At 43.6% G+C, this 17,463-nt stretch overlaps 1 protein-coding gene across 3 annotated transcripts; it reads right to left on the bottom strand.

The window, feature by feature from the left end:
* Positions 1-8,543: 8,543 nt before the first annotated feature.
* On the bottom strand, positions 8,544-17,380 carry CC1H1orf50 (chromosome C1 C1orf50 homolog). Of its 3 annotated transcripts, none has more exons than XM_007077443.3 (5): positions 17,257-17,380; positions 17,022-17,137; positions 10,086-10,172; positions 9,459-9,590; positions 8,544-8,898 (listed from the first exon to the last, which is right to left on the bottom strand). In XM_007077443.3, the coding sequence occupies exons 1-5, from the start codon at positions 17,333-17,335 to the stop codon at positions 8,713-8,715; spliced, it is 600 nt and encodes a 199-aa protein (XP_007077505.2). In that variant the 5' UTR covers positions 17,336-17,380; the 3' UTR covers positions 8,544-8,712. The 3 variants fall into 3 exon arrangements, with proteins under 3 accessions (XP_007077505.2, XP_015390865.1, XP_042853271.1); XM_015535379.2 differs by having other exon boundaries at positions 17,266-17,380; XM_042997337.1 differs by lacking the exon at positions 8,544-8,898 and adding an exon at positions 9,922-9,983 and having other exon boundaries at positions 9,536-9,590.
* Positions 17,381-17,463: the final 83 nt, after the last annotated feature.

Genomic DNA, 17,463 nt, shown 5'->3' with positions numbered 1-17,463 from the left:
CCTCTCACCCCTGGCTCTTAGCTCACAATCCAGGAGGGGCAGGGGAGGGGCAGCGGGGCTCTAGCTGGCTGGAAGAGGGGCCTCAATTTGCAGAGGAGCCCTAGGCCACCCTGTGGGCCACTTGGGGAATGGAGGGATCTAGGAGGAGGGTACTGGTCTCTCCAACGTGGCCAGCAAAGGAAGCCTTGAGAGGCAGAGACCAGAGTGCATGGTGCAGGAGAGGTGGGCTGGAAGGACTTTGGGGAAGACAGGGCTGTAAAGGGTTGCTGGGGTCCAGACTGTGACGGGTCCCTAGAGCAGGGCTCTTGCTGTTTGGTTCACTGCTGTATTTCTGTACCTGTAAGAACTGCTTTGGCATATGGTAAGTCACCCCATCCCACCCCAGTATTTGTCAGATGAATGGCAAGCTGAGTAATTTACACTGTCCTGAATGTTGGTTTAAGTATGGATGACATGGTCAGTTTGGTTTAGAAATATGATTCTGGCAGCCAGCGTGGAAGAAGGGTCTGTAATACCACAGGACAGATGAGGCAGGCTGGAGCAAGGACTCATTCGCTGGACAGCAACGGAAGGGAATGGAAGTAGCCGGACTAGGAGCCATTGTGAAAGAAATCCCCAGGGTGTGGGAGAGGTGTGAGAGGGAGAAGCTAAGAGCCTCTCAGAGGTGTCTGGATTTGGCAACTGGATGAATACTGCACTACAGAAAGAAGCTTGTTAGTACTGGGTAGTTTCCCAGGCACAGGTTCTAACACCTGCCCCACATCCTCCCACCTGCCCTAACGCTGAGTCAGAGCAGCACTGGCTTCCAGGACCCCACGGGAGAAGATGCAAGGGAAGGGGTGGAGCTGCACGGTCCTGTGACACTGTTGTCTCTCCCAGCAACCTGGAGGGGGAAAGAGGAGCGTGTCCTGAGTGGCGACTAGCCTTTGGCCCTGTTCACGGTGCTTTACACACATTATCATCTTACTGGATTTTCTCAAATGCTCTTGACGTTAGCATTAGCGTTTCTACTCTCCAGAAGAGGAAATGGGGGATTCGTTGATTTTAATAAATAGTGGAACTGAGACCTGAACACAGTCTAACACTAAAGCCGGACCTAAGGTGTCTGAGAAACTAAAAGAGAAAACCAGAATGGAGGCAACAAGTCCAAGAGTCCCTTGTATTTACCTTAATTTGTCCGTGCCACATGGACCATTAGTGGCAAATTACAAACTACAGCCTACTGGGGTGCCTGGGTGGCTCAGTCGGTTGAGCGGCTGACTCTTGATTTCAGCTCAGGTCATGATCCCAGGGTGGGGGGATTGAGCCCCACATCGGACTCTGTGCTAGGTGTGGAGCCTGCTTGCGATTTTTTCTCTCCCTCCTTCTGCTCCTCTCCCCCACTTGTGATTGCTCTCTCTCTCTCAAAACAAAGCCAAACAACAAAAACCACTACAGCATACTAATGGCAATGCTGGCTTTACCTCTTAACCAAGTTTATGTTGCAGCACTAACACTACCAGATGTGTAAATCTTACTTTGTTTCCTGAACCTGTTCCCTAATCTGTAAAATGGGATTCTTGTGTGAATTAAATGAGATTATATGAAGTGCTTAGCGCAGAGTAGAAGTTCAATCATTATCAGTATTATTCTAAGCACACGATGATGCATCTGTCAGCCTGGACATCCCCAAGGCTTCCTTCTGAAGAGGGAGAGGAAGGAGGGATAGCTACAAAAGACACTTGTCCCCGTCTGTCAGAAGTTTCTAGCGTCCTTCTGTTCTGGAATGTCACAAGGAAGTAGAGAGCAGGAACAGTAGACTGTCTACACTTGTATTAATATGGTAGCCACTAGCCACATATGGCTCCTAAGTGCCTAAAATGTGGCTAGTCTGAATTGAGATGTGCTATATGTGTAAAATACACACCAGAGTTCAAACATTCAAGTGTGTATATATATATACACATATATATATATGATATATATGAGTTGTATATATATATGGTAAGTCACCCCATCCCACCCCAGATATATATATATATATATATATATATATATATATATATGATATATATGAGTTATGAGTTGGAATACATATATGTGGAATATATATATGGAATATATATTCAAATAATACTAAAAAATTATTAGCGTGTTATTCCATATATGACACACTAATAATTTTTTACTATTATTTGAAGTGTTAATATTTAGGATATACTGGGTGAGATAAAATGTATTATTAAAGTTAATATCACCTGCTTCTATCTTTTAATGTAGCTACTAAAAAATTTAAAACCATACATGTGACTCACGTTACATTTCTATTAGTGATGTTGACTTAGATCCTTTACAGGATCTAAGTAAGTACACAGCTATAGATGTCCATCCATTCGTACATTATTAGAGTATTTATTACGTGCCAGGCACTATGGCAGGTGCAAGGGATATAGCAGCAAACAAGGCAGACACTGTGTCTGTCCTCACGAAACTTACATTCGAGTGTGGGCACAAATAACATCTGCTCGTGATAAGTGCTATGGAAAACAAGGCAGGGCCAGAAGTTATTTTGACGTGAGACAAGTTGGTATCTCTGACAGGGGAATCAGTGCAGTGCTACTTGAGCAGGGACCTAAATGGTGAGAAGCCACAAACCATGCAAAGACCTTGGGGGAAATGTTCCAGGCAGGTGGAACAGCAAATGTATAGCCTTTGAAGCAGAAATGAGCTTCATTTGTTAAAGGGACAAGGTCAGCAGGAACGTGGCAAGATCACACAGAATCCTGGAAAAAAGCTTGGGCTCTAGTCTAAGTGTAATGAGAAATTCTTGAATCATCTTTATAGAGAAGTGTTGGGACCCAATGTATATTTTGAAAGGACAACGCTACCGGGGCACCTGGGTGGTTCAGTCGGTTAAGCGTCCAACTCTTGATCTGGGCTCCAGTCATGATCTCACGGTTGGTGAGATCAAGCCCCACATTGGACTCTGTGCTGACAACATGGGGCCTGCTTGGGATCTCTCTCTCCACCTCTCTCTACCCCTCCCCACTCAGGCTCTTTCTCTCTCAAAATAAATAAATAAACATTTAAAAATAACAATAATAAAGGACAATGCTACCAGTCTCTGTGGAGGTAGCCTGAAGCACCGTGAGAACCGGGGCAGGGAGATTTGCTGGGAAGTCACTGCATTAGTCCAGGCCAGAGACACCACGGTGGTCTGGCCCTAGGGGTACGGGTGGAAGTGGTGAGAAGCAGTCAGATGTGGGATATATTCTGAAGACAGCTGACAAGACCTGCTGACTGGCACAGAAAGAACAAACAGAATCGAGGATGATTTAGATTTCTGGCCTCCAAAACAGTGAGCTAGGTGTTGATGGCAGTGGAGAGGACTGGCAATGAAACACGCTTGGGGCAGAATTCCAGACTCATTTTGGACATGTTAGGTTTATCGTGACGTCAAGTGAGGCTGTTGGGTAAGTAAGTCTGCATGAAGCTCAGGAGAGAGCAGGGTTGGAGACATGTAAGTGCGTCAACAGCGTATGGGGGGTATGTAATCCGTGGGAATGGGTTAGATCACCTAATAGAGAGAAAAGAGGGCTAAGGAATAGGCCCCAGAGCAATCCAAAAGCTGGATGTCAGGAGACAGAAAAGGTGTAGTCAGTGAGGTTGGAAAAAAGCAGGAGATGGTAATATTCCAAATCAAAATGAAGACAAAAGCTTTCAACTAGAGGCTGGTCCACTGAATCAAAGGTACTTTAGAAATAATCACTCCAGGCACTTAGCAGCTCCTTCCTCCCAATCTCCAGCTCTTTAAGGGGATGAACCCTATCTTGTGCCTGGGGGGTTTGCACACACTTTTAGTGCCAGGAACATGGGCTCCACTGCTTATGAGTTATGTCCTTAGGTAAGTTACTTAACTTCTCCGGGCCGTGATATACATGCCCTGTGTGCTCATCACTACACATCCCAGTGAACTACTCCTATGGTATCCCATATGCACATCTTCCTCTGTCGCTTTGGTATTTAACTTTCTTACACCTCTATGTCAGGATCCTCGAGCGCTGGTTATGCTCAGACTTGAATCCAACAGGACGGTTTGAGTCTGAGCCATACCACTCTCTATCACTATAACCATGGGCCTGTTGCTTAATCTTTGAGCAGATGTTTCCATTTTCTAAAACAGGAATACAATATACCTCATAGATAGTTGGTTATATGAAAATTCAATCAGGTAATGGATATGCTTGGCAGAATAAAAGCTCACTAAGCAGTATTAGTCATCTTTGCATCTACGACACCAATACTCCCAAAACTGGTGGACTGACTGATAACTTGAGAAGGTTAAGACACAGCAAACCTCCTTCCAGGCAGCTAGGGTGGAGAGAGGCAAGTACAGTCAGCTGCTATTCACACCTAGTGAACCTGGACAGGACCAGCATGGTGGATTAATAAAGCAAACACAGATTGCTCATTATTCTGGGAAATATCAGGATGTCTTCCACTTCTGTATTTTGTCGCGTGGATCCCCAACGTCCGTATCAGCATTCAAGCCAGAAACTCAAGCATTACCTAAGACTTTCTTTTCACTCATCCCCTGACATCTTATTACTTAACAAGCTGCAATCTATTGTACCTTCAAAATGCCAAGCTTGGGGCACCTGGGTGGCTCAGTTGGTTAAGCGGCCGACTTCAGCTCAGGTCACAATCTCGCGGTCCGTGAGTTCGAGCCCTGCGTCGGGCTCTGTGCTGACAGCTCAGAGCCTGGAGCCTGTTTCCGATTCTGTGTCTCCCTCTCTCTCTGCCCCTCCCCCGTTCATGCTCTGTCTCTCTCTGTCTCAAAAATAAATAAAACGTTAAAAAAAAAAATGCCAAGCTTTATCAAATCCAAGACCCCAACCATTGTAAGACACAGCATTATGTTATGCAGCTCTGAGAAAGGAAAAAGTGCTGCCACTTAAACTACGACGTGCCACTGACTTTTAGAAGCATCCGAGTTTCAGAGATATTAAAACGTGGGGGAAGAAGAATACACCTTACAACTGATGAAATTATATCTCTCATTGCATCACTGCTACCTTAGTTCAGGCCTCCGTCCTCTCTTGCCTGGACTAGGGATGGAAGCTCCTAATGGTCTTCCCTCCACTCATCTTCTAACGCCCAAACAGATTTCTAAAAGGCCAATATTGCCAGCTACGTACCCCCAAATCTTTCAATCAACCCTTTTCCCATAGCCCCTGGCCCACATTCTTCACTTTAAACTGGCTGAAATTTTCCAAATGTCATATTGCTTCTAGTCTGGAATTGCTTTTCCTCCCCTTCATCTACTTATCTCTTAGCTACTAGAAGTAAGAGTTTTCTAGGGGCACCTGGGTGGCTCAGTCAGTTGAGCTTCCGACTCTTGATTTCAGCTCAGGTCATGATCTCAAGGTTGTAGGATCAAGCCCACGTCGGGGGCTCAGCATGGAGCCTGCTTAAGATTCCCTCTCTTCTTCCCCCTCCACCCCCTGCGCTCTCTCTCTCTCTCTCCCCCTCTCTCTGAAGAAGAAGGAGGAGGAGGAGGAGGAGGAAGAGGAAGAGGAGGAGAAAGAGTTTTCTAGCTGGGTCATACCTTACTCTAGCCCTCCTGCCAGGACTAGTTTGGTTGACATGGCTTGTTAAAATGGATATCCCTTTCTTCACTCACAAACAAACATCCAAAAATGAACCCTACTCCAAATTCCAAAGACAGTCTTTCTCTAGAGGACAGGTGAGAGTGTCCAAACAAGCTCTAACTTTTGTTTTTCAACACGTAAGCTGGTGTCTGCTCTTCCACAAAGTCTTCCTAAATTCTCCAAGCCGTTAGGTATCCTTCCGTGGTGCTCCATATCCTACATGCCACTATCATAGCCTTTTTTATACCACACTATAATTGTTGATTTGGTTCCTCCCCCACTAGACCGTGAGCTTCTTGGGAATAGGTGCCTGTTTTATTCAGCTGTGTTATTCTCCGGAACATGGAACCTAGAAGGCACTTAATACCTCTAAAATCGTTGAATGGGTAAATGGATGGGTGAATGAAAAGTGGTTACTGTATATAACCAAGGAGTCCTAGATCCCCACTCAGAGGTGCTACCTCCAAAGTCATTTCACATTGCCACTGACTTTCCCGAAGTTTGGTAATTGGCAGAAGTAGCAAAGGGCAATGGCACTACCTGGTGGTCAGTGCAGGGAACGCACCTTATTGAACAGAAGAACTTTTTTTTAACCACTGCTCTCTTTTTTGCTCTAGAGTGGTTAGGAAATGTAAAGAGTGAGGGAGATTTGGATTTTAAAAAGATCAAGCTGATGATGTTTTGCAGAATGGATTGGAGAAGGGATACAGGAGGAAGCAGGGATGCTAGCTGGGGAAGTTATTTTGTCAGAGCAGAGTCCAGTTCCGCTCTGTGACTTTACCACTACCATGCTTAACCACTTCGTAATACTGCCTCTTTTACCCAAGGACCTTCTTTTCTCCCTCTCAGCTAAGCACTGTGGCAGAGATTCTAAGATCTGCTTGATGATTTCTGCCTTCTGGTATTCACGCCTTCGTTTAATTCCCTCCTTTGAGTGTGGGCTTGCCTAGGACTTGCTTCCAATGGACAGAATACAGCAAAAGCATGAGATGTCACTCCCGTGATTAGAATACACAAAGCTGTAACTTCCATCCTGCTGGCAGACTCATCCTTGTTGGCTTTGATAAGGAAGGTTGCCATGTTGGGGAGACCCATGTGGCAAGGAACTGAAGTCAGTTTCTGGTTAATAGTCTATTGGTAAACAGAATTAACAATGTTAGTCCAACAGGAGGAATTAAAATTGGGCCAAAATTTAAGTTAGCTTGGACACAGACCCTTCTCCAGCCTTCAGATGAGAACCCAGTCCTGGCCAATAATCAGAACGCAGGCCTGTGAAAAACCTTGAAGCAGAGGACCCAGGTTAAGTGTGCCTGAACTCCTGACCCATAGAAACTATGAAATCATAAATGTGTGTTGTTTTAAGCCACTAAGTTTCTGGTAATTTATGCAGCAACAGATAACTAATAAACACCTACTCAGAATGTGTCATTACCATGCAGGTCAGGACCTTTTGAAAACCTGGGAAACTTACATAATCAACTATTATACCACTAAAGTGTGTGTGTGTGTGTGTGTCCCCTATACCATCCCCATCAGAGGCTTTTGCAGCTGACCCCACAGAGCATCCCCCCGTGAAACGAAATGACCAAGTATCACCTGGGTGGCCCTGACAGGTTCTAGCCCCATTCTGTGTGAGGCCTTCATGGACCATTTTACAGCTAACAAGAAATACACCTTATGAGGAAAGGCCATGAAAACTAGGATGGGGTTAGGATATTACCAAGCAGATCAGCACAAGAGACATCCATACCCAGAAAGGAACTTGGGCAACTGTGGTTACAGCAGACTGTGATTAAGATATATGGCACTGAAGTACAGCCACACTGGATATGCTGTAAATTTAGTTAATTCCACTGAACACACGAGGTGAGGTAGAGTCCCACAAGAGTCTAGTCAGAATGAGAACTAGAGGAACTCAGCTAAAAAGCCTCTGCTAACTTATTGGGTAATTCAGGTCAAAATCAGTTTCAATCTGAATTAACTCATGATCGACAGGTTGGCTCTTTTTCTTGTTTCTCACCCACTGCCCCTCTTCCACAATAGTTTGAGGTTGCCATTTAAATGGAGTTGGCCTGCTGCAGATGGCTAAACTCTGGATCTCCTCTTCAGCAAGGCTACAGCACAGATCCATACAGTGGTCAGCGGCAGCCTCCCACATCTCTTCCAAGTCTAGAATTCTGCGAGGTGACAGGTAGACCTTCCCCAAACCTGTCCATTGTTGCTGCCCCAGAATCTCCAGTCACTCAAAGTAGGCAGAAAGAGCAAAACAGGCAAGCCACACTTCCGCAAAAGTGCAAAAATACCAGAATCACACACTGTCTAGTCCAGGCAAGCCGAGCTGTTCATCATCCTCCATTACGCAACATTCCTGTTCCCAGACGCATCTGAAGTTGGAGCTACACTAACTGCTCAACAGCCTCAACCCAATCTTTTTTTTAACTTTCAAGTTTTTATTTAAATTCTAGTTAACGTATCATGTAATATTGGTTTCAGAAGTAGAATTTAGTGATTCATCACTTACATAGAACACCCAGTGCTCATCACAAGTGCCCTCCTTAATCCCCATTATCCATCTAGCCCATCCCCAACCCACCTCCATGAACCCTCAGTTTGTTCCCTATTGTTAAAGTTTGTTTTATGGTTTGCCTCTCTCTCTCTCTCTCTCTCTCTCTCTCTCCCCCCTATGTTCAACCTCAACCCAATCTCAAACACTTCCAGTTACAAAAAGACTAAAAACAGTCCTGTCTGGAAAATGCCTCACCAACCTTTATGTGGGTAGAAGACACCCCTCTTTCTCCAATGCTCTGACTTATGGGAGAACAGATGGAGATAAAGGAGAAGGAAAGTACACTGGCCAGTACTCTGAAAGTGACTTGTTGGGTCTGGTATGATTCATTACCATCGGAACTGAAAGTAATTACGATAGCATTTATATGCACACAGGGTCTCCTTTCAAGAAGTGCATGATTACCCCACAAGACTTCAATTCTCATGCCCCCTCCCATCAACGCAGAAAATGAGGGCAACAAGGAGGTGATAGTGGTAAGTCCTTGCTGTGAGAGCTGTTTGTCAGAGACCTCTCTCAGTCAGTCAGTCCCTGGAAGGCGGGTTCAGTGCTTGGAGGCAGGGCCGCTGGCTGGCTTAGCAACCTGTCCACTATGCTGATTTTAGCATCATGCTTCTCAATATCCTCATACGGAGTCCAGGATAAGTCATGCTGGAGCTTGTAGGCGCCAAGGAAGTCATGTGGACAACTTGTCCCCCATTCCTAAAGAAGGCAAAGGAGTCAGTTCTCATCAGGGTAGAAGGTAAAGAAATTGAGCTTATTTCCTCATTTTCTAAAATGTCTATTTACTTATTTTGAGAGAGAGACAGAGAGCAAGCGGGGAAAGGGCACAGAGAGAGGGAGACAGATAATCCCAAGCAGGCTCCGGAGCCGTCAGTGCAGAGCCTGATGCAGGGCTTGAACCCACAAACAGTGAGATCATAACCTGAGCCAAAACCAAGAATCATTATCCCACTGAGCCACCCAGGCTCCCCTCATTTCCTCATTGTATGCCACAAATTTCTTTTTTGGGTTTTCACTTCAGATCAGGCAGAATCATCCTCACTGCATTACACATCAGATACCTCCCTTAACAGAGATAATGACTGTAAGATAATTTGTGTTTTTCATGTATATTTTTTAAGAGTCATGCCAGGGCTCACGAAAACCTCCAGTTTTCTAGAAGGCCATTTACAAACCCTTATGCCTACATCTTCACGCACATATGCCAAGAGTTTCTCAAAGACCAGAGTAGATTTCTGCGCAAAAATACATGTTCTTACCTTTGGAGAAATAATAGAAAAATACTGCTGACCACTCTCCCGTTTATAAAGGTAATAAATGTTGCCAGGTTTTTTTACTATATTACAAGCTACATGGTGCAAGTCGGCATCTCTGCGAGCATCTTCCAGTACCTAAGAACCGCAGAGATGTAACAAATTAAGTATTGGACATAACAGGCACACTCAGTGATCATCCCAATCAATGCTTAGGAATTGCTCCCCCATAGCAAACAGTCACTACTAGGACCCAGATGATTCTGAGGAGACAAAAATTAGACTATGCTACTAGACTGTAAAAATGCCTTTAGAAGAATTGCATTGGTGAACGTTACTGGCTTTGAGTGCCTTTTAAATTTCTTTCCTATTTTTCTGCAGTATGTACATTTCTTTTAAAACTGAGAACATGTTTTTCCCCTCAAAATGCTTTACTTCACTGAAACTGTCTCCCAGTGAAAAAGCTTACCTTATACCTAACTTCTTGGGCTTACTCTATTTTGCTCAACACTTCTATATTTCTAGGAGGTCCTGAAGACAAAATAGTTTAACGATTATAAGCAAGACCAGGCAGACCTGTGAATTAAATGAGGAAAAGGAGTCCCTACCTAAAAGCTGTTACGTGTTACTCACCTTCCTGGCTTGTTCTTGTAAATGTTGGATTTGCTCAGCTATGACTGTTAGTTTGTTGGTGGCATTTGCTCGGATGAATTCGTCAGCCTACAGGTGAGACAAAACCAAACTGTGGGTGGAAAAAGGATAAGACTTCGACAATGTTCGTATTTAGAGCTCAGAGTGAAGAGTTACCTCAACATCCTCGCTTATGCCTTAAATACCCTTCCTAGCCTCAACACAGTCCTGGGAACTCGCACTCATCTCACCCAGTTCCCACCCAACTCAAACAGCACTGTTTATAAGAAGCTCACCCTGCCAGGACCCCACACAGCAGAACTAAGTCCTCCTCCTTTTCTACGTCCCAGAGCTTTCTACCCTCTGTATTCCAGTCACTCTGCACTTCTTCGGTCCTCTAACATGGTCTACTCTCACATGCTAACACATGTACGGAATATGCCCTCTTCTCAACAGAAAATACTTCCCCTCTTACTCTTTGCCCAAATAAACACACTTATTCCTCAGGTCTCCATTTATTTTTCTCATGTTTAAATACTTCTGAGATCTGGGATGGGTCTTAAAATAAAAAGACACTTGTGATAAAGTTCTTATCACCTGTTATGTAGGAATCTAGCTATATATAGGAAGGACCTATTAATCTGACCCGTTGCCTCAGCTGAATTATTTACATCATACCTAGTTATATTTTAACTTATATTTGGCTTCCTAATTGTTACTTCAAATGCTTTCTTGTTTTTTTTAAGTAGGCTCCAGGCCCAATGTGGGGCTCGAACTCACAACCGTGAAATCCAGAGTCACATGCTCTAACTACCCACTGAGCCTTTAAAGACTATACTAGGATGTAGATCTGAAACAATGTTATATTGTGCACATAAGACTTCCTGTGTTGTGCCAGGAAGTGCAAATGAAGGCAATGGAAATTGCTTAAAATAAATCAAACACTTTTCAAAACCAGAGAGACTGGTGTGACCAATGGGAAGGATTATCACTCAGGCATCAGAAATCTGTCAAAGACTTCCAGCTTACTATCAAGAAAACCTGATTAATGTCTAGGGGTATACGGCAAGTTAAGAAGAAGAAATTATGAGATTAAACTCAAACTAAGAAATATCAAGAGGGTGCCTGGGTGGCTCAGGCGGTTAAGCATCTGACTTTGGCTCAGGTCATGATCTCACAGTTCATGAGTCCGAGCCCCACGTCAGGTTCTGTGCTGACAAGTCAGAGCCTGGAGCCTGCTTAGGATTCTGTGCCTCCCTCCCTCTCTGCCCCTCCCCCACTCACACTCTTGTCTCTGTCTCTCAAAAATAAATAAACGTTAAAAAAAATTTTTTTAGGGGCATCTGGATGGCTCAGTCAGTTAAGCCTCCAACTGAGGCTTCGTGGTTTCAAGCCCCAGGTCGGGCTCTGTGCTGAAAGCTCAGAGCCTAGAGCCTGATCCCAATTCCATGTCTCCCTCTCTGCCCCTCCCCCCTCATGCTCTGTCTCTGTCTCTCAAAAATAGACATTAAAAAATTTTTTTAATTTAAATTTATTACAAATATTTTGTAATATATTTAAAGATATATTATATAATATAACATAATATTATATATGTAATTATATATTATCATAATATATAATATTATACATAATTATATATATATATATTGTATATATTTAAATTTTATTTTTTTTTTTTTCAACTTTTTTTTTTTTTTTTTTTTTTTTTGGGACAGAGAGAGACAGAGCATGAACGGGGGAGGGGCAGAGAGAGAGGGAGACACAGAATCGGAAACAGGCTCCAGGCTCCGAGCCATCAGCCCAGAGCCTGACGCGGGGCTCGAACTCACGGACCGCGAGATCGTGACCTGGCTGAAGCCGGACGCTCAACCGACTGCGCCACCCAGGCGCCCCTATTTAAATTTTATTTTAATAAAAATACAAAAAAGAAATATTAAGAGAATTTGCTGGTAAGTTGAAGAAGCTCAAGGTAAAAGTCAGGTATAAGCCAGCATCACATGAGAAGAAAACAATGGAGTCAACAGAGTCAATCATTTATCTGCTCCACAAATAGAGACTGAGCAACCACTGTGTATGAGACATCATGCCAGGCCCTGGACATACTAGAAACAGGAGAAAGAAGTCCCTACCTCCATCAAGATTGCAGCCTAATGCACTGTCCTTCAGAATATGAAGTAAAATATGTAATTTTTTTAATGTTTATTTATTTTGAAAGAAAGCACGAGTGGGGGAGAGGCAGAGAAAGCAAAAGAGAAAGAGAATCCCAAGCAGGCTCCACTGTCAGCACAAAACTCAATGAGGGGCTCAATCCCACAAACTGTGGGATCATGACCTGAGCCAAAACCAAGAGTCAGTTGCTTAATCAACTGAGCCACTCAGGTACCCCAAAGTAGTAAATTTTTAATTTTCTAGCAGCTGTGTTAAAAATAAAAATAAATAAGTAAAATTAATTATAATATTTTCTTTAACCCAATACATCAAAAAACATTATTCCAACATGTAATCAGTATAAAAAATTTTAATGAGATACTTTACATTTCATACTAAGTATATACTTATATTTTATACTCATACTATCAATTGAGATACCAAATTATCATGAGAAATAGTCAATCTGGGGCTCCTGGGTGGCTCAGTCAGTTAAGCGTTTGACTTCGGCTCAGGTCATAATCTCACAGTTTGTGGGTTTGAGCCCCCTATCAGGCACTGTGCTGACAGCTCAGAGCTTGGAGCCTGCCTCAGAATCTCTGTCTCCCTCTCTCTGTGCCCCTCTCCTGCTCGTGTGTGCTCTCTCTCTCTCTCTCAAAAATAAACAAACATTAAAAAAAATTAAAAGAAATACTCAATCGGTACTTAAACTTCATAAAATTTGCATTTAAAAGGGTCAGTTCACATACTAAGCTTGTTCCAAATATACTCAAAAAGTGTCCAATAATTGAATCAATTACCACATTTTAAAATGTAAATTGTTCAAATTACATAAAATTTAAAATCCAGTTTCTCAGCTGCATTTACCATATGGCCCAAATGCTCAACAACCATATGTGGTTAGAGGCTACCATAATGCATAACACAGCTCTGGTGAGAGATACAGACACCAACAAGAAAGACAATTAGAGCTAGTATTATGTGGACTCAGAATAATGATGTGCTATTATGAAGAAAATAACCAGAATTATGTGGTAGAAGCAGATCAGAGGTGGGGCGCCTGGGTGGCTCAGTCGGTTAAGCGTCCGACTTCAGTGCAGGTCATGATCTCACAGTTCTTGAGTTCGAGCCCCGTGTCGGGCTCTGTGCTGACAGCTTGGAGCCTGTTTCGGATTCTGTGTCTCCCTCTCTCTCTGCCCCTCCCCTGTTCATGCTCTGTCTCTCTCTGTCTCAAAAATAAATAAACGTTAAAAAAAAAAAATTTAAAAAAAAAAAAAAAAAAGCAGATCAGAGGTAACAAGTGAGTGGAGTAACTGGTTTAATAGGTAGTGGTAAGCACCCCAGGGATTGTCATGCATGCATGAGCAGGCTAGATGCAAATTCAATTTATTTATTTATTTATTTATTTATTTTAATGTGGGGTTTTTTTTTAATGTTTATTTATTTTCAAGAGACAGAGACAGAGCATGAGTGGGGGTGGAACAGAGAGAGAGAGGGAGACACAGAATCCAAAGCAGGCTCCAGGCTCTGAGCTGTCAGCACAGAGCCCGATGTGGGGGCTCGAACTCGTGAACCAGGAGATCATGACCTGAGCTGAAGTCAGACACTTACCAATTGAGCCACCTAGGTGCCCGTTTACTTTTTTTTTTTTTTAGAGAGAGAGAGAGAGAGAGAGAGAGCATAAGCTGGGAAGGGGCAGAGAGAAAGGGGAACAGAGGATCTGAAGTGGGTTCTTTGCTGACACAGAGAGCCGGATGTGGGGCTCGAACTCACAAATCATGAGATCATGACCTGGGCCGAGGTCAGATGTTTAACTGAGCCACCAGGTACCCATATTCAATTTAATAATACCATCATCTGGATGGAGTGGAGTATAACCTTCAATAGACAAGAAGGCCTCACTGAAGATGTGACATTTGACTTGGGTCTGAAGAAAAGAAAGGGCCAGCCATGCAACAAAAACTGGAGAAGTTATGTCTGAAAGGCAGTTAGCGAGGGGCAGTAGTTAATGAGCAGTCAGTAAGGGGACAGGGACCAGATCATGCAAGGCCTTATGGCCCATGGTGAAAGTACTGCATTTTGTTCCAAGGACAGTGAGGCACCTGATGGCCAAAGAGAAAGCAGGTGGTTTCTAGAGCTAAGAGAGTTCTAGGTTAGGAGTGGCCTCATTATTAATCTTCTTAAGGTGGTGGCAGCAAATCTGTTCCTTGTAAACAAAACAGTCTAATTCACAACAGAAATGAGAAGAGTACTTCTAATTACTAAACACTTCTAATTACTAAAGAGTACTTCTAATTACTGGCCCCAATCATTCTGAGGCCCTTCACATATATTATCTAACTTAATGTTTATAATACCTTATGAAGTTGGAGATGATAACTTCAGTCTCATTTTAGGAATTATACCCAGAGAGGTAAAGCAACCTGTCCAAGGGTTAATAACAGCTAATAAATGGCAGTTGAAGATTTGAACACAGATCAGTCTGATTCCAAATTTCTGCCTTAATACCAGACCTCTAGAGCATTCTAAACACACATCAATACCAAAATGGCATGGCAGCAGTCAGTCCTGCTACAAAGTACATTTCAGGACACAAACAGTAAATATGCTTGATTCAATCTGTTTGTTTCTAGTGTTTTTATTCCAGCTGCTCAATATTGATAATATTGGAAAAAAGGAGGCAGCACCATAATGCATCCTCTGTATTTTACTAGATCATACGCTGAAGGGCAAAAACTGGGTTCCATCTTCTTTTTTTTTGTTTTGTTTCAGGCCATTGTAATAAATATGATGGTCACTCAGTAAGCCATGAAAATGTTTGCCCAAGCTTTGGGCCTAGTTGCCTCCCTCCCAACAAGTGATCCAGTTAAACAGACACATGGTATTCTCCTAATCTATAAAAGTTATGCTTTGCTTCCCACCTCTCTAGAAAAGACAAGTCACTAAGTTTGAATCAAAAGCACTTTCCTAAGCATGTGAATACTCCTTAAATTAAAAAAAAAAGACAAAACCTAAAGTACAGAGATGTTTATGTGAGGGAATTTGAGCACATTAATTATTAAATATTTTGAACAAAATAAAGACCTTTGAATATAACCAAAGCCAAATGTGATAGTGCACACAAGGGTGAGAGGAATATCAGAAGCTTTAAAGCAGCAGGGCCCTTTATCTGTACATATTGAAGAGGGTTCTACAACTGGAAGTCTTGGTAAAAATTAGATGGAGGGGTACCTGGGTGGCTCAGTGGGTTAAGCGACCAACTTCCGCTCAGGTCATGATCTCGCAGTCCGGGAGTTCGAGTCCTGGGTCGGGCTCTGTGCTGACAGCTCAGAGCCTGGAGCCTGTTTCAGGTTCTGTGTCTCCCTCTCTCTCCGACCCTCCCCCATTCATGCTCTGTCTCTCTCTGTCTCAAAAATACATAAACATTAAAAAAAATTTATAAAAAAAAAAATTAGATGGAATTTGGTTTTTCGCAGCTTTAGATCTAGGAACTTTCCTAATTGAGACCCTGCATTTTACAGATGAAGAAGCTTAAGTCCAGAGAAAAGTAATTTCCCTTAAGTTACAGTGCAAGTTATTATCAACAGTGGGATTAACACGCACGTGTCAAAATTTCTGATGCTTTTTGTTATTTCACATTTCCTCCTTATTCTTTTGGCAATGAATGTGTAAGCACTGGGCTTGGGAATGTTGTGCCCAGTGAATGAGAACACAGGACAAAATTTAAGAGTCCCTGTCCTTCTAGTATACAGGTATGCTGTTTCGAAGGGACACATGCACCCCAATGTTTATAGCAGCACTATCAACAATAACCAAAGTATGGAAAGAGCCCAAATGTCCATCGATGGATGAATGGATAAAGAAGATGTGGTGTATATATATATATATACACACACACACACACACACACACACACACACACACACAAAATGGAGTATTACTCGGCAATCAAAAAGAATGAAATCTTGCCATTTGCAACTACATGGATGGAACTGGAGGGTATTATGCTAAGTGAAATTAGCCAGTCAGAGAAAGACAAATATCATATGACTTCACTCATATGAGGAATTTAAGATACAAAACAGATGAACATAAGGGAAGCAAAAATAACATAAAAACAGGGAGGGGCACAAAACATAAGAGACTCTTAAATATGGAGAACAAACAGAAGTTTACTGGAGGGGTGGTGGGAGGGGGGATGGGACTAAATGAGTAAAGGGCATTAAGGAATCTACTCCTGAAATCATTGTTGCACTATATGCTAACTTGGATATAAATTTTAAAAATAAATTAAATGAAAATAAATTTCAAAAAGTCCCTGTCCTTCTAAAAGATGTTACGTTCTAAAAGCGTTCAGGGCACAGATAACGATCTAATGGGAAGCGGTTTAAAGTAAGTGGACTATGCATCCCTGCAGAATCCGTTAGGGTAATCTGACACTTGCATGGAAACTTCTCTTCACGAGTCAAATGGGTAGAATCACTTCTGTACTGCCTACCTTACAGGGCTGTCCTGAGGCCCAAATGAAATACTGAATATTCAAAGTGCTGTGCAAAACTTCCCACGAAAGGAGATTATGGGCACTCATATTGCAGATGGAGCCTTTGGTCTCAGAAGCTCAGAGTGCGAGTCAGACTACCGACCCTCAATGACAATCAGTTTTCCCGAGTTGTAAAATGGAGACAAAAAGCAAATGGCTCTCGCTTTGGCTTTGAGGTCCCAGTCTCAAGATGCAGGGCCAAACGTGAACCAAAACGGTTCTTTACTTCCCCAGCCGCGCCTCCTCACCTTCTGCACCTGCTCTGCGAGCGCCACGAGGTCTAAGGGGTCCCCGGCCCGGTGGGTGTGGTAGGGGCTCACTAGGGCCAGGCCTCCGGGGGTCGGGGTGAGCTCCACCAGGGCTCCTGCGACACATACCCAGGAACACAGCCCGTGAGCGCCCGCCCTCGGCCTCCCGCGCAGCCCGGGAAACTAGCTGCTCCGTGAGGGCTTCTTTCCCCGCTCGGACTCCCGCCCTGCGTACCTCCCCGACCTGTAGCCGGCTGAACTCTTTGGTCTGCGGGGACTCCCCCCGACTGCCCCGGCGTCTCGGCGTCCCCCATGACAACAGCCGAACCTCCCTGCGTCCCCAGCCGCGGCGCGAAAGGGAAGAGCATGCGCATAGAGACCTGTGGGCGGAGCTTCTGTGTTCCCTGGCCATTGGCCATCAGGGCTGAGGGGCACCGCCTGA

Source organism: Panthera tigris, chromosome C1 (genome assembly GCF_018350195.1).
Source record: "Panthera tigris isolate Pti1 chromosome C1, P.tigris_Pti1_mat1.1, whole genome shotgun sequence".
In the NCBI taxonomy this organism is placed as follows: domain Eukaryota; kingdom Metazoa; phylum Chordata; class Mammalia; order Carnivora; family Felidae; genus Panthera; species Panthera tigris.
This window is presented reverse-complemented; position numbering and strand designations above follow the sequence as displayed.

Excerpts from the sequence above, each read along its gene's own strand:
- CC1H1orf50 (XM_007077443.3), bottom strand. The coding sequence starts at position 17,335 with ATGGGGGACGCCGAGACGCCGGGGCAGTCGGGGGGAGTCCCCGCAGAC. Across the intron at positions 10,173-17,021 it reads TCGCAGAGCAGGTGCAGAAG|GCTGACGAATTCATCCGAGC; the intron begins GTGAGGAGGCGC and ends TCTCACCTGTAG. Across the intron at positions 9,591-10,085 it reads TACAAGAACAAGCCAGGAAG|GTACTGGAAGATGCTCGCAG; the intron begins GTGAGTAACACG and ends TGCGGTTCTTAG.